At 37.3% G+C, this 23,050-nt stretch overlaps 1 protein-coding gene across 1 annotated transcript in view; it reads right to left on the bottom strand.

Moving 5' to 3' along the window:
• DNAJC1 (DnaJ heat shock protein family (Hsp40) member C1) overlaps window positions 1–23,050 on the bottom strand; it is a 195,827-nt gene that overhangs the window by 28,759 nt on the left and 144,018 nt on the right. The window contains exon 9 of the mRNA XM_081143295.1: window positions 4,126–4,245. Coding sequence (XP_080999421.1) covers window positions 4,126–4,245 — 120 coding nt within the window. The remainder of the gene's footprint in view (window positions 1–4,125; window positions 4,246–23,050) is intronic.

The raw sequence follows: 23,050 nt of genomic DNA, 5'->3' as shown, positions 1-23,050 counted from the left end.
GAAAATAAATGATAGAATAATCAATATTATCACTTAAAGTAGTTAAACATAAAAATGTAGCCTTGCGGCCTGGCCAGAGGGGCTCACTTGGTTGAGCATCATTCGTGCACAGAAGGGTTGTGGTTGGCAGTTTGATTCCTAGTCAGGGAACATGCCCAGGTTGTGGGTTTGGTCCTGGTCGGGGTATGGGAGGCAACAGATTAATGCTTCTCTCTTTCTCCCTTTCAAATCAATAAACACATTTAAAAAAAGGATCAGCCCTGCCAGCGCAGCACTGTGGTTGCGCATCGACCTATGATCCAGGAGATCACGGTCCGATTCCCGGTCAGGGCACATGCCCGGGTTGTGGGCTCGATATTTGGCAGGAGGCAGCAGATCAATGACTCTCTCATCATTGATATTGCTCGCTCTCTCTCCCTCTCCCTTCCTCTCTCTCTGAAATCAATAAAAATATTTTTTAAAAAAGGATCACTTGTAACCCAACTTAAAAAAAGAAAGAACCTGAAGTCTCCTATAAAAATACAAGTGTGTATATTTGGTAACACATTAAATTATTTTCTATTAATATCAAATTAAAAATTGGTTATTTGATTAGCTAGTGACTCATCTTGCAAGAAGAATGGAATAAAGGACCCATTCCTTTCTAAAATTTAAATTTTTTAAGGTCCAGGGGTTGAGAGGGTGAGGGCAGAAGGGATGGAGAGAGGAGTATGTGACCAGGCTGAGATCAGGAGATCTTCTAGAGCAAGAAGCCTGGTTACAAGGGTGACGGGGATGAATGAAGATGGAAAATGAAAAAGATCATCCTTGTCATCTTTACAACGTGTGTAGGACTAGTATGACTCTAAAAAGTTATAGCAGTAACATACTTGCCAAAATAACGACTACATGTTTAGTTCACTGATAAACTATAACGTTGATTTTCTATTGAACAACCCACTTACATATTTTTGAAACAAGTATCATAGCATACAAATTTCCCCCAATAGGCATCTCTTTTATCTCCTTGTTATAGTGACAGAAAATAAAATTGAGGATTTTATTATTCCCTCCTTTTCCCTCTCATATGGGGACATTCATCTAACAACACACCTCTTACCTCTCACTGTGGTACTAAGCTAATTGTAAGAGTCTGTTTAAATCTACCCACCTGTCTTTTGTTTGGCTGCCTACCTGGGCCTTTTCCAAACAGGCAGAAAATCTCCAATCAGGCTGTTATCACAACCAGAACGTAAGAGATTAGTGACCACGGAGAGCAGCAGAATCAGTTTACATCCTTTCAGGCCAGATAATGATACCACCTCATGAGCAAGAACTCTGGGGCTCCCTGACCTTAATTTAGAAAACCTGCAGTTAATAATCACATTAAAGTTGGCTTTACATGCCAGGCAGCTTTTGTTTCCTATGTTGTTTTTACAATTCAAGTGTCCTTTGTGGTTATCAGTTATTTGCTGAAAGGCATATATTAACACTGAAAAAATTTAATCTACAATAAAATAGGTCTTACAATTTAGGTATATCTGAGTTAAAATACACTTTGCATTAATTTTATTTACAGAGTTAATAACATTGCTTGTATTTATCTGGAGTAGAATTTAGCAATTTAACTCATTAATTATGACAATTAATACACTGAAAACTCCTTTCTTAGTTGAGGAATTAAATGCTTTTTTCACTGTAATCTGTCAACCTAAATCAAGACTATAAAGATCCCACCAGGGCCACACTCTCACCCCTCCCCAAAAAGGTCAATTGTTTCTCAAAGGAAAGAGAACTAACCCTGCAGCTACAAATTTAGCAAGGAAAAGGGGTCAAAAAACAGATGTGTAGAGCTGGGGAGAATTGGTACAGGTGATCAGGTCAGTATGCAGAGGTTCCAAGGACAGCAAACTGAACTTGCCCTCTTTTTCATAATCAAATACTTAATGAAAACAAATTTAATTAACACCATAAGCCAAAAAGTGATCTTATAATGTGTGCCTAACGTTTAACATTGTAGTAAAGGAACCTATATTCGCCAAACTCATTTCAGCTGCTTCAAAGTAATTTACTGTGTGTTCACTAAAATGAGTTATCTAAGCCTTCAGACACCTGTTCTCTTTTAGAGAGTAATTTACAGTTGTGTGTGTGCAGTTAGTGAAATGAAATGTACAGGCCAGCTACGGAGATGAAGCTCACAGAATGAAAATGTAGTGAGTCTATACATGTACTGAAATAGAGAAAAGTTACAATGGCATTTTTGGTGCCAAAAAGTTCAGGTATACTAAATATTGATATACTAAATACTGAACTAATACTTGGAGGAAAAGAAATCTCAAAAAGTCACGTTTGCTACTTCCATGATAGGAGGAGAAATATCTATTACAGACATGGGATTAGTCTCCCTTCAGTTTTGGCAAAGAGAAAACTATGGCAGTTTCCAGAAGAGAAAAATTTGAAACATATGGAATGAATTTGCAGAAGTTTGAAAAGGTGTCTTTGCCTACAGGGAGACTGCTGCACTAAGACAGCTTTTGTAAATTATTAGATTTTCTAGATCTATGATGTTAGCTAGCCATCTCAAACTTCTGTTGGTTACATCATGTATATTCTTGGCATTGAAACTTTCATCTCTCTCCTCTTAAAAATATAGATTATAATGACAACAAATTAATTTGAAATACTGCTCTATTCAATATCCTAGCTGCCTTTGGCATTATTACTTGTAAGGTCTCATAGAAATATTATTTAAAAAGTTAAAAGCAGTGCTGTCTTCAAAAGAGACACTAAATTAGTGAGCTATTATTTCTCATTAGGCAATTAACTAAAAATTTGAGCCCTATTAAGCCAATGTTTTCTAACTTTTTTCTTAGTCATTATATTAACAGTGCTTAGTTGTTTAATTAGAGGGTCATGGTACTTAAAACATATCTTTATGGTTCTTTTCCAGTCACCTAAGATAACTGGTCTCCTCATTAACAGCAAAAAAAAAAAAAAAAAAAAAAGTTATAAGATACAAGAGCTGTTTTTCCACATGATCAGACTTTTACTCTAAAGCCAAGATAATACAAACATCTTATAAAAATTCAAATCGTAGTATTTTAAGTGTAACTTTAAAGACATTAAAAACATTCCTACATATAATTTTAAATTCTCAAAAAGTTGTAGTTTACTACAAAAAGATAACATAGTATTTTATGTAACAAGCTTTACTGTTTGGTAGTTGTGCTTTTAATAATTTTCCAGGGTTTTAAAATTGTTCATTATCAAAAAAAGCCCAAAATATACTAATGGAATTGAGGAGGACATCTGAATCTTTGCTTTCGGTAACCCCTTAAATATTTTAGATCTATTGGATTTAAAGTAAATACTTTAAGTAAATTCAGTAGAGAATTTATTTAGTAAAGAATATTTACTATCATTTGTGAAAATAAGGATCATATTGATGAAAATAAAAATTTCTCTCAATTTCAAGTAAACATTTACTGTGTAGCACTTGTCAGACGCTGTGGTAGGTGCTTTGATAAGATTCTCTACCTTAAATTTCCTAAGTAAAAGCACCCAAAGTGTTAAATCTAAAACTTTCCAGGTAAACACTTTGTTCTTGAAATGTCAGGTATGGCCAATCATAGTACATGTATGTATTTTTGCGGGGATGTTAACTTGTCAAAATAGATGGTAGGCATCATTCTTGAAATAAAAACAAACATTATAGGAATACTGTTCATTTAATTAATGTACACCACCTGTCTAAATACCTAAAGCAAGCAATCTGTATAACTCAATGTTAAAAAGATCCAGTTGAAATATACCTTCTCCACCCCCCCCCCCTTTTTTTTAGTATAACTTCTCTAATTCTGATCAGTGTGAGAACTATTTTTTCCCCACAGCTGAAGGGGTCACTCTAAATACAAAACTAGCTCAAGTCTCTAAACACCAGAATTCCTCAAACAGCTGTTAATTGTGGACCGTGGGACTAGCTGAAATCTGCTTCTTGCTTATTTTGTTAATAGTTCACTTCCAGGTCCTAAAAGGATCGTAGGCTTTTTCCAAAGATAATGTCGGAGGCATTTATGTCTGCCTTCTACATAGTTGGCTTGTTCTGGTTTTTCACTCTCCATACAATGCAAATCTGAGTGAACTCACATCTGTCACCGATCGACCCAATTCGTGAGCAATCTTTTCCCATCGACCTGGGGTCCCTCCTGGGAACTTAACCATACTTCTTGTCAGCTGGCTGAGGTCCTCTTCTGTCCATTCAGGTGCCTGCAAAACATTAAAGAAAAAAAAGATAATTTAAAGAATGTTTGCTAATACATTTAAGAAACCTGTGCAACAAACTACTGGCAATATGTTTTCTGCAAAAACAGTAATATTACGATGTATCTAATAGTTCAGATAGAGGCCTGAGCTGCATATTTAACAGATGCAAAGCTCTAGGCAGCCTTTTAAATTTTACTATGTACACCAAATAAAAAAGCAGAAATACTGTGAAGTCAGGCTTTTGAAGACATTTATAAAAAAAATGGAAGTCAGTTTTGCATTAGAGTGAGAAAGCATCCACAAAGCCCACGAAATGCATTGTGTATCACTGCTACTTACAAATGCCTCATAAATGGGGACTATAAAAGGTTTTCAAGTTTTAATAAAAAGTATAAGGTTTTTTTTCTTTCTTTAAGTATAAGCATAAATGAAATGTCAACAAGTAAATGTAGAGATCAAGAATCAAAACAGACAAAGATCTATATTTTGTTCATTCTAAGTAACAATATTCTAAATATCATGTATTTTCAAAAAGTTTAACTTATCAAATGCTAGCATTTTATAAAATTTGGGAACAGAAATAAAATTAGAAATTCATGTGACCAAGACTTAAACCATCAAGTCCATGCAAAGCAACATTTCATTTTTGAGAAGGCAAATAGCTCCTCAAAGTTGATCAAATTTTTAATTTGAATAATAAAATACCTGAAATATTACGGAATCTTTTTTACAAAAGCAAACATTCTAAGACCAAGCACATTCTCTTCATTTTCAGCACTACCACTTGGTCAAACCCAAAGCTGAGCAAAGCAAAAGAAACTATTATCAAATAACAAACAAACATGTTGTAATTATTTTACATTACATTTCAGCATTAAACTATTGCCTTCCAGAGGCAGTAACCACTCTGGTATTAAACAATACTCTAGGAGTCAGCAGAGAGATGGAGGAAGCCCACCTTATTTTCCTTTAATTAAAAAGAAAGAAAAAAAGAAAGCAGGAACCCTTTGAGACAAATACCTTTTCTAATCACCATTTCCGATAATGAACAAGCATACGTCAGGCCGTCTGCATTACAGAACCATCAGCATAGAACAGTCAGAGGTGAGTGACCCCAGGGACTATCTCCACAGCTATAGCAAAGCTTCTCCCTGACACTAATCCTCCCTGTCATTCTCCCACTGTGTTCTAACCACACTGACATCCGCCTGCCTCACTGCAAGCTTAACGGGGCCCTTCCTGACTTTTTACTGTCTCCCCCAATCAATGGTTCAAGCGTGCTCTTTTCACCAAGTCCAAATGGCAGCTTCACTCATAATCAAAGTGCACTGCCCCTGTTAAAGGGCTTTCCCAAAGGCTCTCCCATTTGCATTCATTTGCAAAGCAAACTACTTTTATTCACTTTGTTCTGCTATCAAGAATGTTCCCTGAAGCAGATAAATTGGCATAAATACAACCTGCCACTTAAGAGTCAGTAAATAATAGCCAATAGTGGGGAGGATTTTATCAATCATTCTATTTTGTATCCACTAAAAGCTGAAAGCCTCGAACATATTCATCAGTACAACCCTTACGATCCATGCATAAATTCACATAAAAAGGTAGCCTACATTGGGTATGGTTGAAAATTCTTTGATATTTAATGACTATCAGAAATCTAATTCTCCATATCAGGTAATTAAAATTTCACACTGAAAGTTTTTTATTTTCTTTCTTTTTGCTTGTTTTTACTTTGTTTAGGGGAAAAAGTATTCTTCAGATATCATTCAGAGGGACATAACTGGATTTTCAAGGAAAGCATATTTTTATTGCTAAAAAGTTGAAACTTTAATACCTATACTAGTTGGTCTCAGAAATGCTAGAGTTAAGAATTTAAATATAAGCTTATAGTACAAAGTCATACCAAAAAGAGCATTAAGTTGATACTGCACAAAGTATTCAAACTATACAGTAGTATATCAACGTAATTTCACACTAAATTAAATCATCTTATTTCTGCATTAATTATACTAAATATTTTTGGAGCAAACAAAATTGTCTAAAATGTCAGTAATATATAGGCATTATTTTACACAGTAAGCTAATTTGTTGAAATAATTTCTACTTTTAAGAGAATGGTTTTCCAAATATGCTGCATATATGAGCAATGGGCTCTAAAACTCAGTCTGATTTTAATTCCTTGTTAATAAAATGAGTCTAAAAGTATAGTGCCACTTTTTCTGGGAAGGAAAAATTTTAAATCAAATATTTGGACTGGTATCCTGAAAAATCATCAACTGCTAGGACAATCTTTCTTTTTAGTTTCATAGTTATTTCATGGCCATGATTTATATTACTAATATTAAAAGAAAGAGATCAATAATAATTAGGACCATAATCTGCAACCTTTGAGAGAATCCTTTTAGCAAGTCATTATTCCCTCTACTACAGCTGTAAGGCACTGCAGTGAATGTGCAATTCCTCGGCAATAGTTAGTTGTGTCTTTAGAAGCAACAGAGCCTACTGTGATCCAGCCACTAGGGCAGCTATGAGGGTGGCCATGGTGTGAATGTATTCTCCTTGTTCTAATCTGGAGCCAACTGTAGCTGTGAAAGTCAAATGAATGCATAAGCATACTGCTTTGCCACGTAAAACCATGTGTGTCCATTATTACCGAGACACTGGGCCAAAAATTCATCTCTGTAGTAAAGTAATGGAAGATACCACATGGTGTGGGGACAGCTGTTGTGACTATACAAGCATTCCAATTTTGCATCAGAAAAGCCCCACTCTGGGAATAAATTTCCATACTCAATACAAAATAAAAAGTAAGTTTTCAAATTACTCAATATTTTTATGTAATGACCCAAAAGTAAGAGCTGATATGAAACTTTAAATTATATTCCCAAATAATGTCCCTTTGGTATAAATTTTCGTTAGAAAACCAGCTATGTCAGAGATTTGGTGCCCTTGAAAATCCTTACTATTTGGGGGTATAGGAGTTGGAGGCTGTAGCAAAAAGCACATTTTATTTTTAAAGTAATCTATACACACTTTCCCTCTCACAGCTTTAGACTATAAAATGTTAATTAAAAAGGTCATGCAATTTATTTGGCACTGAAAATTTACCGCCAAATTAAAAGAAAAAAATTTAAATGTAATTATTTATTTTCATACTTGAATGACAAAAGGTCCATATCTATCTAATAAGTAGTAGATACCGAAACTCCCTAATGAATAATATTTCTATTGAAATAATCTGTTAATAATCATTATTTATATAATTAAGTTATAATTTTGGGCCCAGTAATTTTTAATATATTCAGCTCAACTCATAAAGTCTATGGATGAAAAAGGGGCCACATACTAAACCTGACAAGCTGAGGGGAGGCCTAATGGCGGCCTTACAAACTCAAGACCTAAAGTAAGCATATAGAATGGTCTGATATTAAAACTTTTCAACTAAAAGCAGGTCATGGTGGGTAGGCATGTCCTAGGCTGGTATTTTTCCCTAACAAAGGTCAACCTTTACCGTAACTGAGCCGTATGTTGTCTTTTTTTGCATCAATGATAACATACCTGGTAACAGTAACTTTGGAATGTCAAAGTAATTTCCTTTTTTTCTGGACCCCTCAAAGCACAACCACCAAGAGCAGAGACCACATATGCCCTCATTGTTGCTGTTATGCTGATTGTTGACTGTTAACTATCCTATACCCACAAATGTAAAAGTATGTATCTATTTGATTTACCTTTTATCCAGTCCCAGAGATATCACCCCCACCCTGCCTTTGCTTTCAATGTATAAAATAAGGTGCAAAACTGCCACTCTCTGGAGCATTTTCTTAATCTGCTGAGATTTTGCTTCCCGGCAACTGTCAGTTTGGCTCGAATAAACTCATAAAAATTCTTACAGGTTTGGATGTTTCTTACAATGACATATCTCAGAAATGTTACCTAAGAAATAATATCCCTTACATAGCATCAACCAGTTAAAATATCAGATGTATATCCAATAATCTGGTTGATATACCTAGTAATTGAATAATCTGCTATCCTCTAATTCTATGTTCTATATTGACTTTGTGTTTTAGAATGTCTATTTGGCTTTCACCTACACGTTTTCCTTTCCAATTTCACTATATATGTGGATAAATGGTATATAAAAAAGAAGCAAACAAGAGAATTAAAAACAAACCACTTTAAATGTCTTTTCACTCTTAGGAAGAGAAACTCTTATTTGAAGAAAGCTTGCAACTCATCTCAAACAATTGTTCTAATGTCGTGATCCTTTAGCAGCAATCAGTATTTCATGCTGTGTCCACAAGGTCTCTTCATCTATGTTTTAGCTGCCTTGCCAAAAAAGTGGGCCCATTTGGACCAGTTATCGTAAAGTGTGTTCTTTGGGTTGGCACTGTTACAGTTGTAACTAGCTAGTTATTAATAATAGGAAGAAAGCAAAGGGGAGGCCAGACATAAGCATGGTCATCTGGGCAGCTTCACAAGGAAGCTGCAACTTCACCCTTCCCAGGGAACCCCTGGTTCATACCCTGCAGATCACTGGGAGAAGGGGGTCCAACAGAGGGGGAGATGGGCGCATGCAAGTGAAGTCAGGATGATGTAGGAAGCAGTGCGCTTGTCAGTCTAGCCTGGGGAACCATGGATTGGCTAAAGGGACGGTGCCACTGCAAGGGTGTGAAATTCTGAAAGAGTCATTGGTTAAGCTCCTAGTTAAAATCCCCAAGGAAACTGTTGCTCTCTTGTTCCCCCCCTTGCCTCACTCCTGCTTCCTTGCTCTTGCTTGCTCTGTGACCTGTGCCGTCCCACCATGTAGCTCTAGAGGTCGCATGGCCAACCCCGCACGCAACGGACTGCAGCTGGGAACACAAGCTAAGCCAGCCAGCTGCTGGACTGGACTGTGCTTTAATACGGAGCAAAGACTCTGGGCAGTGGCTTTAATCCTGACCCTGCTAAAGACAAAATAGGACATTTTCCATGGTGGGACTGAGTGAGATGGCATCTTGAAGGAGAAACCCCTTAATGTTACTTCATCAACAAAGCTTTCCACAATCCTTCATCTTCCCATGGGGGCCTCAGGAAATTCTTGTTCCTGTGGCGCCCTAAGAAGCCCACTTCCACCAGCAACAGGTGGGATCATGGATCGCACCCCAATGATAACATCAACCTGAAAATTGTTACCCATCTGTGACAAAGTAAGTTCAGAAACATAAAGATTAGAAACAGAGGGATTTAATACTGCCACAACAACCAAGTATGTGGTCAGTGAACTCTTTTTATTTTAAAAATATTTTAATTGATTTTTTTAGAGAGCGAGGAAGGGAGAGGGAGAAACACTGATATGAGGGTGGGACATTGATCATCTGCTTCCTGCATGGCCCCTGCTGGGAATCGAGCCCACAACATGGGCATATGCCCTGCTGGGGAACTGAACCAGCAAACTTGCCATCATGGGAAGATGCCCAAACAACTGAGCCACACCAGCCAGGGCTCAACTCTTTTAAAACAGAACATAGCCAGTTGGGGTGTTGTGAAATTAGAATGAGAGGAATCACATGAAGAGTGAGCTGCATTCTTGTTAGGCACAACAGGACGAGATTGGTCAGCAACAAACGAAAATAAAAATTTTTACAACCTGTTCTTTCACTACAGATAGTTTGAGAAACACTACTCAAGACAATGCAAACAGATCAAATTCCTCTTTAACTCCTTGTTTGGGAGCAAGAGGAAATAAATCCCCCTTGAGACGTGAACAAAAAACATGCTTAACTTATTCCTTTTAAAAATATATTATGCCACCAAGCATTATGGTGATTTGGCACAACATAAAAGATAACTAATACAGGAGATTAGTTTAGGCATAGGAAACAGCAAATTGCAAAGACCTTGAGGTGGGAGCATGTCTAAAATTTAAGGAACAGCAAGATGACCTGTGCGGCTGGAGCACAACAGGCAAAGAGGGCAGGGGGAGGACATGAGGCCAGAGAGGTAAGGAGGTAAAATCAAAGGGCTTAGAGGCTGCTGTAAGGCTCACTTCCTCTGCGTGACACCCACGGCTATAAGGGGGATTTTATTTTTCATTAAGTTATAATTGACATACCACATTATATTAGTTTAAGGTGTACAACATAATGGTTTGATATTTGTATATAATGCGAAATGATCATAAGTCTAGTTAACATCTACCATCATACATAGTTAAGGAATATTTTTTCCTGTGAAGAGAACTTTTAAGATTTACTCTCTTAGCAACTTTCAAATATGAAATATAGTATTACTACAGTCACCATGCTGTATATTATATTTCCATTACTTATTTTATAACTGGAAGTTTGTACCTTTTGATTTCCTTCATCCATTTGACCCACGCCCTGCACACCATTCCTGCAACCTCTAGCAACCACCAATCTGTGCTCTGTAATATTTCTGTGGTGTCAGTTGTTCCTTCTCTATCATTTCTGATTTTATTTAGGTCTTCCCTTTTTTTTTTTTGCATGAGTCTGGTTAAAGGCTTCTCCATCTTGTTTATCTTTTCATAGTATCAGCTCTTGGTTTCACTGATTTTTTAAAAATTTATTGATTTTAGAGAGAAAACATCAACTGGTTGTTCCACTTATTGATGTATTCCTTGGCTGATTCTCGTACGTGTCCTGATGGGGGTCGAACCCATAACCTTGGTGTATTGAACACTGTAACCAACTGAGCCACCCAGTCATGGCTTCATTGATCCTTTGTATTTTTTTTTATTTCATTAGAATCTATTTCATTTATTTCTGCTCTGATCTCTATTATCTCCTTTCTTCTCCTCACTTTGGGATTTGTTTGGTCATCTTTTTCTAGTTCCTTCAAGTTAAAGTTAGACTGAGATTTTTGTTTCTTGAGGTAAGCCTGTAATGCTATGAATTTTCCCACTGCTTTTGCTGTGTCCCCTAGATTCTGGGTTGTTCTCATTTTCATTTATTTCAAGGTACATTTTGATTTCTTCCTTGATCTCATTTGTTAACCCAATCATTGGTTTAGTAACATATTATTTAGCTTTAATGTGTTTTTCAGAGTTTTCTTCCTTTGTGATTAATTTCTAGTTTCATGTCATTATGGTCAGAGAAGATGCTTGATATAGTTTCAATTTTCTTAAATTTACTGAGACCTGTTTTGTGTCTATACTATAAAATGTGGTCTATCCTATAAAATGGTCCACATGCACTGAAAAAAAATGTATATTCTGCTGTACTGAGGTGAAATGCTCTGAATATATCAATTAAACCCACCTGATCTAGTGTGTCATTTAAGGCCATCGTCTCCTTGTTAATTTTTTGTCTGGAAGAGCTACCCATTGATGTCAATGGGGTGTTAAGATCTCATACCATGACTGTATTACTGTCAATCACTCTCTTTATGTTCATCAAGATTTGCTTTACATATTTAGGTGCTATTATGTTGGATGCATAAATGTTTACAAGGTTTATATCCTCTTGTTGGATTGTTCCCTTTATCATTATGTAGTATACTGTACTACTTTGTGTCTTACTATAGCCTTTGTTTTTAAAAAAATACATTTTTATTGATTTCAGAGAGTGGAAGGGAGAGGGAGAGATAGAAACATCAGTGATGCGAGACAGTCATTGCTCGGCTGCCTCCTACATGCCCCCTGCTGGCAATCGAACTGGGAATCGAACCTCGATCTCCTGGATCATAGGTCAATGTTAAACCGCTGAGCCACACCAGCTGAGCTAGCCTTTGTTTTAAAGTCTATTTTGTCAGATATAAATATTGCTACTCCAGCATTTTTTTTCCCCTTTCCATTTGCATGAAATATCTTTCTCTATCCCTTTACTTTTAGTCTGTATGTATCTTTCATTTTGAGGTGGGTCTCTTGTAGACAGCATGTATATGAGTCTTGTTTTCTTCATCCATTCAGCTACCCTATGGCTTTTGAATGGAGCATTTAAGCCATTTATACTTAAAGTGATTATTGTTAGGTAAGTATTTATTGTCATTTTATTCTTTTAACTGTTTCCCTGTCTCTCCCCCACCCCCACCCCCCACCTCTTCTTTTTCTTCAAGAATACCCTTTAACATTTCTCGTACTATTGGTTTGGTGGTAATGAATTCCTTTAGCTTTTTCTTGTCTGGGAGGCTCACTATTTCTCCTTTAATTTTAGATACCTTTGCTGGGTAAAGTAGTTTTGGTTGTAAGTCCTTGCTTTTCATCACTCTGAATATTTCATGCCAATCTCTTTTGGCCTGAAATGTTTCTGTTAAGGAATCAGGTGACAGTCTTATGGGGGAGGAGCTCCCTTGTAGGTAACTAGCTGTCTTTCTCTTGCTGCTCTAAAAAATTATATCTTTGTCTTTAACCTTTGCCATTTTAATTATGATGTGTCTTTGTTTGGGCCTCTTTAGGTTCACCTTGTTTGGGACTCTGTGAGCTTCCTGGACTTGTGTGTCTTTTTCCTTCACCAAGTTGAAGTTTTCAGTCATTAATCCTTCAAATATGTTCTCAATCACTTAATGTGCTCTCTCTCTTTTCCTTCTGGTACCCCTATAATGCACATGTTGTTATGTTCAGGTTGTCCCAAAGTCCCTTAAACCATCCTAATTTTTAAAAAAAGTATATCTTCACTGATTTCAGAGAGAGGGAGGGAGGGGAGAGAGAGAGAGAGAGAGAGAGAAACATCAATGATGAGAGAGTTGTCACTAATCGGCTGCCTTCTGCATGCCCCCGACTGGGCATTGAGTCTGTAACCTGGGCATATGCCCTGACTGGGAATCAAACCACGATCTCCTGGATCCTAGGTTGATGCTAACTGCTGAGCCATGCCCGGCTGGGCTCATCCTAATTTTTAAAGAATTATTTTCTCATTTTACTGCTCTGATTGGGTGTTTTCTGCTACCTTGTCCTCAAATTGTTGATTCAGTCCTCTGCTCCATCCAACCTACTGTTTATTCTTTCTAGTGTATGCTCCATTTCTGACTGGTTCTTTTTTTCTGGTTTCTAGGTCCTTTTTTTATGCTTGCTATGTCTTAGTTGAAGTTCTCACTAAGTTCCTTGAGCATCCTTGTAACCATTTTAAAATAAGTATTTTAAATTTATTTTTAGAGAAAACGGAGAGGGAGAGTGAGCAAAACTTTGATGTGACAAAGAAACATTGCTTGGTTGCCTCCTGCATTTCCCTACCACAAACTGACTGGCAACCCAGGCAGGTGACCTGGCTGGCAATCAAACCAGCAACCTTTTGGTTGGTGTGCAGGATGATGCCCAACCAACTGAGCCACACTGACCAAGGCCTTGTAACCATTTTTTTTTAACTCTATAACTGGTAAATTGCTTGCCTCCATTTCATTTAGCTCTTTTTCTGGAGAGTGTTCCTGTTCTTTCATTTGGGGCGTGTTTCTTTGTCTCCCCATTTTGGCTGCCTCTTTGTATTTCTTTCTGTTATGTAGATTTGCTATTACTCTCAGTCTTGGTAGGGTGGCCTTATGTAGTAGGTGTCCTTTGAAAGCCAGTACACAGTCTCCTTGATCACCTAATACTGGTGTTCTAGGGACGTCCCTTGTGTGGGTTCTGGGGACCCTCCTGTTATAATTGGATCTTGTTTGCTATCGGTCCATTCGTGTGCTGTGGCGACCCTTGGACTGGGTGACTGTGAAAACTGACCCCAACCACAGTTTATGAGTAGAAGCAAACTATATGAAGAGGAATTTGCCTAAGTAGGGTCTGGTGCCTGCCAGGATCTCCCTTTGGATATGACACTTGTGAAGTTAATTGGATCCTGCTCTGATGTCTGAAGCTGGCCACTGCATGTGTTGGTTCTAGGGCCTCTTGGGAGGGACTGTGGTGCATGCCAATGTCAGATACTGTCTGTGACTGGCCCTGGGCAACCTGTCTGGAGCTACAAAGTGACCTACAGTTTGTGGCTGCCTCTGCAGGGCCTGGGTGTGTGCGGAAAGGACTAAGCTGTACACCAAGGCCAGGTTTTAAAAGCACCAGGTCCAGGCCCAGGTTAGCAAAAGTCCCAAGGCACCCCAAGTTCTACTTCTGCCTGCTGGCTGCCTGATAGGCTCAGTCACTGAAAGAGCCTTTGGTGATACTTGATATGCATGAAGTAAGTTTTCAATGAGTCACCAGGTAGGGGTGAGTGGTGGTCATCAGATTGACAGAGGTTCAAACCTGGTGCCAGTGCTGGGTCTGAGGCCACTCAGTAAATGTTCCAGGGCATACCAAGTCTAGCTGCCTCTCACCGGTTGCACAAAGACCTTTGTGGTTGGGTGGGGTCTCAGGAATTGTCAGGGTGAGGCAAGCATAGTTGATCAGGCCAAAAGAGACCAAGATTTGGCTGTATGAAGGGAGGGCTCTCAACGGTCAGGCGTGTGAGGGAAATACAATCCCTGTCTTCCTCCTGCCCATTAAAATTTCTTTAAAAATTAATTTTAGAGAGGAAGGAAGGGAGAGAAAGAGAAACATTGATTTATTTTTCCACTTATTTATGCATTCATAGGTTGATTCTTGTATGTGCCCTAAGGATCAAACCCATAACCTTGGTGTATCGGAATGACGCTCCAACCAACTGAGCACCCAGCCAGGGCCCTCTGCCCATTTTTTTGTTGTTCTTTCCTGAGGATATTTTTTCCATTGTTTTTTAGAGAGAGTGGAAGGGAGGGAGGACAGGGAGAGAGACACACACACACACATCGACTGGTTGCCTCCTCCATGTGCCCTGACTAGGGCCAGGAATCAAACCTGCAACCCAGATATGGGCCATTGACTGGGAATCGAACCCAAGGTCCTTTCGTGCATGGGACGACATTCTAATCTTAAGCAACACTGCCCAAGGCCTTCTGCCCATTTTTAAACGTGATTTTGTTTTTCCTGTTGAGTTATATGAGCCTGTCTATGTTTTGGATATTATGCCTTTATTGGATATGGTTTGCAATTAATTTTCCAGTTTTCTTCTTGTAATTGGTTTTTAGTTTCATATCATTGTGGTAGGAAAAGGTGATTGACATGATTTGAATCTTCTTAAATTTATTAAGACTTGTGTTATAGCCTTTATGATATTAATATCTTAATAACCATTGTGTCATAAGCCTCCAAAATGGTCTCTGGTGATTCCCACTTCCTAGTATTAACACCTTTGTGCAGTCCCTTCCCATAGTGGCTAGAGCTGACCTGTGTAATCTATAGGATATTGTGGAAAGAGAGTGTGACATCCAAGGATAGGTTATAAAAGACATTGCAACTTCTGCCTTGCTTTCTCTTGGATCACTTCCCTCTGGAGTAAACCAACTGTCAAGTTGTGATGGCATTCAAGGATCCCAACAGATAAGCAGTGATAGGAAGAGATAGTGTCTCTCTCAAGTTAAGGGTCAAACATTCTTACTGTCTAGTAAGTGAAGATAATGCCTCCCTCTGGAGGAAAGGGCAGCCATGCTTACTAGCCTGTTATAAAAGATTTGAATTTGCTAAGCTCAGGATTCCTTCTGTGACATAACTCACTGATTACATAGGTCAGCTGTCCCTCTCTGTATTGTTCTGTGGGAATTGGGCCTAGGGAATCAAAATAAAAATGCTGATACTCTAGCTATTGCAATTGCTGGAATAACAAAATGTTCTTTGTTCTGATCTTGGAGTCTTGTGTCTTTTAACAGCATCCATAAAATGTGGCAGGCTAACTTATTTCCTTGCAAGTAAAATCTCCAACTCCTCATAGTTTTTCACAGCTTTGGTGGCAAGAATGGGATTCTGACAGAGACCACTTTCTGAAAAAGGAAGGATGAGGGCCTTGCAGGGACTAGAGGGAAGCCCATGTAAATCTGTAGTGAACGTGTTGGCCAAATTATAAATCAATTAGGTAGTAAATGGTCCTTCCTTTTATTGCCTATTAATGAAGATGAACTCTAGAGGAGGTTGCAGACTAAACAGAAACTCAACCTTTTTATCAGTAAAGTTAGACGTTTACCAAAGAGACATTTTCATGTCTCAAGGTATATTTTCATTTATAGATTTATAGCTCTTAAAGTTAAATGTGATGTCAAGGGAACAACTATTCTGTCTTCAGGCGAAAATTTACTGTATTATCCTATTTGAGGAAAAATAACGGAAACCAAAAGAAATTGAAGGGATCTTTTTTAAAAATCAGGACTTATGATTGGTCAAATAATGAGGCAAATTAGAAATCTGCAATATTCTTTCCATTCTATTCAACCATGCATCCAGTGCTAGCCGAAGGTCATATTATTCAATAGATACTTCTTAGTTTAGAAACTAGTATCATATATGTACACTGGACTCTAATTATACTTCTTCAAGCATGAAAGGCAACATATGTAGTAGTTATAGTCTCTTGGAACAGCCTTATTTCAATGGTTTACCTTTATGCCATAATATTAAATAAGATTTTAGAATCATCAGGGATCACAGAGACAATTTACTACAACACTCTTTTATGATAGAAGAAATTGAATCCTACAGAAGTAGAAAAAGCTTCTTCAGTTTCACTGGACAGTTAGTGATGGAGCCAACATAAGACTGGAGGTTTCCCAATGACAGCCCAATAATTGATTGTCAGTTTTTTAGGTTACAAATACAAGTATTTTAAGCTGTCACTGACAATGGGCATATATATTGTATCATGGAGTATCTTAACAAACATCTATCAAGCCAAATTGTTAAAGGTGGGATACCTTTTCAGTGTTTCTATAAAATTAAAGTACAATTATAATTTTAAACAGCATCAGTCATGACAAGACTTGCAAATTCTATAGATCAGGATAAATGTCATAATTTATTTTCCAGGTTTGTTATGTCATCTGATGATACAGTCCTAGATACATACTAAGTGCTCTGAAAACACCTGTTGAACTGGCTGAAAGAATACTATATGGTAGTTGCAGGTATTAACCAAAAACAAAGGATGGCCTGTGTAGCTTAGAGAAAAGGGATCAGAACAAGAATACAGCTAGGAAAACCGTAACAGAGAGAAATAATGTACAAAACACAATTATTAAAAACAGGGGTTATTTAGGTCCTCGCTAATCTCTTCCAACTCAGAGACTTGAAATGAAATCTAAAAAACCATAAACAAAACCTTTTAGAAGCTTTTCAGATAAAAAAACAGTGAAGTGTGTGCTTAAGAGCTGCTTCTTTGCCTGGCTGGTGTAGCACAGCGGTTGAGCATCAACCTATAATCCAGGAGATTGAGGTTCAATTCCCAATCAGGGCACATGCTCGGGTTGCGGGCTCGATCTCCAGTAGAGGGTGTGCAGGAGGCAGCCGATCAGTGACGACTGTTTCTATCCCTCCCTCTCCCTTCCGCTCTCTGAATCAATAAAGATATATTTGAAAATAAAAAAAATAGCTGCTTCTTTGTAAAGGCAGTAAATGTTCATGTTTTATCCAGATATCCTTTCCAGTGGTACACATCTGTAAGACGGTTCCTAGAATGAGGGAAGTGGATATGCAAAGTATAAAAACCAATCTCACAATGGGATCAAATCACAGCATACCTTGAATGATACCCATTTATGTGTGCCGCCATATATTTAACTGCATTTTTAGACAGGGTTGCTTACTTTTCCCCCAAACTTAACATTTGTTTTGACTTTTCTCCCACTAATGTTTATTTTCTTTACTCTCAAGAAAAAGCTATTAAAATGTCATATTTTCTTCACTCATTCATTTTGTCTTAAAAATTTTATGGCTGCTGATATGCTTTCCACTTACGTTAACAGTATCAGTCTCTCTCTATAAACACACACACACACACACACACACACACACACACACACACACACACACACACACACACACACACACACACAGTTTGAACAATATAGGTTGTCCCAAAAAATGTATACACACTTTACAGCTGATAGCTCAATTGATGTTTCTTTTCAAGATTTAACCCATTCAAATTAATAATTATTCAAAGTGTGTATACATTTTTGGGGACACCCTGTATATACTTTGTTGTTCCTTCAGGTGTTTCATGCTGGAGAATAAAAATGGGATGTAATAAAAGATCAACAGGTAAAAAAGGAGAAATTCCCTGATTATTGTAGCATACATATCACCTTGCCTGGCATACAGCAGGCTTATAATTATGTTGATTGAATGACTAGCTAATTGGCTAGCTGATTGACTAGCAGAATGAATGATGGAAAGAAACAGATTCTGGCTATTCTGAGGGGCAGGACTTTGCCACGAAACAGTTCTTATATATAATCAAGCACACTGATAAGCTCACTTGCTTTTCTAAGGGAATAGTATAGCTTCCTTTCAAAAAAGACAGCAGTGCTGAGAGACATTAGTGCACTCTCTTACTCAGGGCATGTTATATCTATAAAATTATTTGTGGAATTCTAGCACTTCCACTGAATTGAGATGAAAGCCTGTTTGAAACCCTTGTCTCAAATGTCCCTCTCATTCTCTTCTTGCCTAGCCTAGGTTTGTTATGGGGCTGTGTCAACTGCTCTCAGCACTGTTGTTGTAAGATATGACCACAAATTGGGTATTTCGTTGTTGCTGTTGAGTTGTAGGAGCTCTTCATATATTCTGAATATTAATCTCTTATAGGGCATATGATTTGCAAATATGTTCTCCCACTGTTCCATTTTCATTCTCTCCCTCTTTTTAAATCCTCAGCCGAGGATGTTTTTTACTGATTTTTGGGGAGAGAGAAACATTGATCAGCTGGCCTCCCATATGCACCCCAACTGAACCTGAAACCTAGGTATGTGCTTTGACTGGGAATCAAGCCCGCAACTTTTTGGTGTAAGGGACAATGCTCCAACCAATTGAGCCACCTGGCCACGACCATTTTCACTCTCTTCATAGTGTCCTTTGGTATACAGATGTTTTTAATTCCGATGAAGTCCATTTTATCTAATGTTTTCTTTTGTTGTGCTTTTGGTGTCATAACCAAGAAATCTTACCAAATTCAATGTCATGAATCTTTCCCCGTATATTTTCTTCTTAGCATTTTATAGTTTTAGTTCTTACTTTTATGTCTTTGATCCATTTTGAGCTAATTTCTCTATATGGGCACTCTTCAACTCATTACACATTGTATGACTATAACATATAATCTATCCATTTATTCTTCTTATTTATAGACATTTAGATTGTTGCCAATGTTTCACTATTAGAATGCTCTAATGAACATCTTTTAAATGACTCTTTACCTACATGTGTGTTTCCCTAGTGTATATACGTAGAAGTGGAATTCCTGATAAGAAGATATGAGTATCTTTAACTTTACAATAAAATATTGCCAAATTGTTCTCCAAGGTAATTCGATCAATTTACTTTCCCATCAACAACAATGGGGAGTTCCTGGTTTTCCTCCACATACTTGCCAATATTTAAATTTTAACTTTGTCAGATGTTATTAGTTTATTATTATTGTCAAACTGCAAATATAAGTGTATAAAAAACAACAGGCACTTATTTATGGCATGAGTCTGTGGGACACTCAGAGATGGCTGATCTATGCTGGGATTGGCTAAATTGCCTATATTCCATGTTTCTAGGTAGGCATTATAATCATACTCATTTCACAGACCAGAAGCTTAGGTCCCCAAAAAACAAGGTAACTTTCCTAAGGTCTCACAACAAATAAAAAACTGTTTATGAACTGAATCTCTAGATAATGTTGTATGGAAGGAAATGTGAGGATTATTTTCATGTTCATGATTTTTAAAGGAATGCTGCAATTACTTTAAGTATATAGGGGTTTGGCATTTCAGCAGTTGGGTATAACAGATGTTGAATTCTATTGCATACTTACTTGATTATGATGTACTTAAAAAAAACCTAAAGAAATTTAAACATAAATATAAGTAGAACTCATATAATAAATCCTTATGTACCCATCATTGAGCTTCAAGAATCATGATCAATCTTGTTTCAAGGGTTTACCATCCACTTCCCCTCTCCTGTATTATTTTAATGTATATCTAAGATTTTAGAAAACAACTTTTGATAATTCAGTATTTAACATTTTGAGAATATTTTTTATATCTATGTTCATATGCATCATTGACCTCTACTTTTCCTCTTTCATAATACATTTAATTTTAAAATTAAGATTTACATTAGCCTCATAAAAACTTTGAGAATTTTTCCTTTCTACATGTATTAGAATAATCTATAGAAGACAGAGGTTATCTGGTCCTTGAAGGTGTGGTAAATGTGTATATATTTTTTTGCCATCTGTAAATTTGGGTTATATTGTTAGATGCATAATTTTTTTCTATCTCTTTCAATCTTACAGTGACATTGTACTTTAAATATCTCTCTTATGAGTAACATCATGTGGCTACATTTTATGTTAGTTTTTTATTTTTCTTACTCTCTTTTCTGTCTATTGGTTTGAAAGTTGTACATCCTATTTTATTAATGGATATCCCTTTATTTTAAAAATAACTCACTAACAAAGTCTAAAGTTAGTCAGTATCTCTCTCCTCCTCCCATTTAATACAAGGATCCTAAAATGTTTCTTTCTGATTTCCTTCTCTTGTCTTCTCCGTACTGCTGTCAGATATTTTATTTCCAGCTTGTTTTTAACCCCCTTCCAAATGTCATCATTATTTCTTTGACAGTCAATGTTTTTTTTTGGTCATTGCTTTTTTGTATTGTCCTCTCCTTTCTTCAACATGCAATATTCTTCTAGCTGATGCATATCCTTTAGCAGCCTTCATAGTAAGGGCCTGTGAATGGCAAACTGATCTTAATTTCTGTGAAAATATCTTTATTTTCTTATTCTCAGCTAAGTTGACAGTTATTTGTCTCTAATTGGTATTAAGGTTTCCTATTTGCTTAATGTTCAACAGTTTCTCCATGGTTTAGATGTACATTTTTTTCATTTATGCTGTTGAGAACATTGTGTACTTCATGAATATGAGGACTTGTCTCTCTTGTCAGTTCTGGAAAACCTCAGCCATTATTTTATTAAATATTGTACCTCCCATTCTCTTCTTCTGAAACTGTCATTAGATGGACAGATGTTGTTTTTCCCATTCTATCTTCCATACCTCCTAACTGTTCTTATCTCTCTATTCTGCATTCTGGGTGACTTGACTAGATCTTCTAAATCATTAGTTGTCATTTCAGCAGTTTAATCCCATCATAAAAACCCAAAAACTCCATGAAGATTTTATTTCTAAAATTTCTCTCCTTTTTTCCTTATCCTGCTATAGTCTTTCATTATGGTTTTATTCCTTCAATTATTTATTTTAAAATTAATTTTATGGTCTCTGTCATACTGGTTTTCTTACCTCCTTTTCTTAGAATGACAGTTTTCTTGTTTGTTGCATTTACTGACTACCCTCAAAGTTTTTATTTTTATTGTGAGTACATCTTAACTGAGATGTTTCTTTAAAAAAATCCCAACAGGGGCTCCAAAAGCCCAGCGTTTTGTGGCAGAGAACAGGTCCTGCACTGGCTTCTCTCAGGGCCCGCGGGGTTTTGATGGCCCTGGACTACTGCGCTTCTCTCATTCTCCTTTCAGAGACAGAGATCTCTAAGACTAGGCTTTATGCAGGAGATTCAACTCCAGCTTCCTGTGGACCCAAAGGCTCGATTTTTGCCTCAAGTAGGCATTAAAACTCCCAGGCCAGGGCTTCTATATGTTGTGGGGTCAGTTCCTGCTTCTGACTACGGTTTTGAGCTGCTGTTGTTGGCATTAAAACAAAACTGAAATTCGCTTTTTTAATCAAGGCTATGAATACATTTTTTGTTGTTGTTCTTAATACTTAATCTTATATTGGAAGGGCAGGCCTCATATTAGCCTCATCTTTCATGTGCTAGAAATCTGATGGAGCTTTCTCAAGGGCTTCCGTCTACCACGTGACATTCATCTTATCCTTACCTACATAACGTGTAGATACCACAGTTAACCTGTGGTTTCCAGTTGCTATGAAAAAATCTAGATTTGATTTATAAGGACTAGAAAATAATTTGAAGTAGAACAGCCCATGAAAGGAAGCAAAGGAAAATAAGAATCTAAGGGCAAGGAATAAAATGGCATATATAAGTATCTATAAGCATAAATACTCATGTTTTCACAACCTAGATTTCATAAATGTGGCTGATAAATTTGCCACAATTGTTTTATCTCTCTGCAACATTCCTGTCTCTCCCTTCTTATTTTAATCCTTCAGATTCTCCTTACTTTGGGAATATTCCTTTGGTGGTTCTGATTCCTCCATCTGTCTCTTAGATGTTTTTCCTCTGCATGCTTCCTTGGTTTTAGCTATCAAATGCACACTAAAGTCTCTAACAGTTACATTTATAATTCTGGTCTCTTAAATTCTACATTACTAATTGTCTGCTGAATGTTTCCTTCCACTGGCATCATAAACTCGGCATGTCTCAAACTGATTATTTCCTCCTTTCTCCCGAACTATCACATCCTAACTGTGCTCCCTTATCTTTGTTAATGGTACCGGCTTCTTCCAATCAGCTGGTGGCCATTTTTAGTTCCCTATTTACCCTCTTGCTGTATAGCCAATCAGTTGACAAATCTTGAAGATTCATACAGTCCTCTGGTTTCTACTTTCCTAATGCAGGGCTTTGTTATATCTAACTATTGCAGTACCTTTCTAATTGGACCTTCTCCACCTTATACATCAATGCAGCTAAACATTTCTAAGAGAGACTTAATAATATCACTGTACTGCTCTGGCCAGAGTGACTCAGTGGTGAGAGTGTTGGCATTCGCACCGAAGGACCATGGGTTTGATTCCTGGTCAAGGGCACAGACCTAGGTTGCAGGTCCGATCCCCACGCCATGTCAGGGCGAGTGCGGGA

This window comes from Miniopterus schreibersii, assembly GCF_964146895.1.
Source record: "Miniopterus schreibersii genome assembly, chromosome: 1".
Lineage (NCBI taxonomy): Eukaryota > Metazoa > Chordata > Mammalia > Chiroptera > Miniopteridae > Miniopterus > Miniopterus schreibersii.
Note: the sequence above shows the minus strand (reverse complement) of the source record. Positions and strands in the feature narration are given on the sequence as shown.